Source organism: Sinocyclocheilus grahami, unplaced genomic scaffold, assembly GCF_001515645.1.
Source record: "Sinocyclocheilus grahami isolate Dianchi unplaced genomic scaffold, SAMN03320097.WGS_v1.1 scaffold5793.1, whole genome shotgun sequence".
In the NCBI taxonomy this organism is placed as follows: Eukaryota; Metazoa; Chordata; class Actinopteri; order Cypriniformes; family Cyprinidae; genus Sinocyclocheilus; species Sinocyclocheilus grahami.
Window position 1 is genome coordinate 9,410 of NW_015510384.1, and position 680 is coordinate 10,089.

Genomic DNA, 680 nt, shown 5'->3' on the forward strand with positions numbered 1-680 from the left:
CCACACTCCTGTCAACATGCAGCAATAATGTACAGGTGACAACTTACCAAAACATGTCCTGATTATTACTTTGTCTTCATATTATTAATGTGTCATTTCTTCTGTCAGGAGTCAAGTGCCTACAAGATTAATTTAAATGGTGTTATGACAATCCAAGCAAAGCCACTGCAACAGAGGCATCAGGAATTTAGTGAGAGAGCGCTGTAAGTCTTTTGGATTTTGGAAAGTTAATATCTAACCCTACAAAAATGCTATTTATATTTTTCTAAGACAATTTAATAAGGAGCAGAATTAAGGAATATATTAACTGCTGATAAATCAATATGAAAACAAATGAAGACCTACAACTTGATCTGTCTTGGCTCCTCTTAAGGTATGATCCAGATGATGGAGCAAATGAGTTGATGTGTGTGAAGACCCAGGCTCTGAGAGGGTCCGGTATATTCATACAGAAACCCGCAGCCCAGCGCAGACTCCCCAGACTGAGTGGCAGGGTTCGGATGTACCACAACCTAATGGCAAACGGAAGCCAAATCTTACGAGGAACTAGACAGTGAGCTGTAACTGTGCACACATGATTAAAGAGTTTAAAGGAACTGTTCAAATGTTGTTCCAAACCCATATGACTTTCTTTCTTTCTTTTGTGGAACACAAACAGAAAGCTTTAAAATAACAAAAGA

At 38.5% G+C, this 680-nt stretch overlaps 1 protein-coding gene across 1 annotated transcript in view; it reads left to right on the plus strand.

Annotated features, from left to right (window-relative positions):
- The first annotated feature begins 6 nt into the window (after positions 1-6).
- The window catches only part of LOC107577344 (protein FAM149A-like), a 2,593-nt gene continuing 1,919 nt past the window's right edge, over positions 7-680 (plus strand). Inside the window, exons 1-3 of the mRNA XM_016263430.1 lie at positions 7-35; positions 109-203; positions 374-553. Of these exons, the coding sequence (XP_016118916.1) occupies positions 145-203; positions 374-553 (239 nt within the window). The 5' untranslated portion in view covers positions 7-35; positions 109-144. The remainder of the gene's footprint in view (positions 36-108; positions 204-373; positions 554-680) is intronic.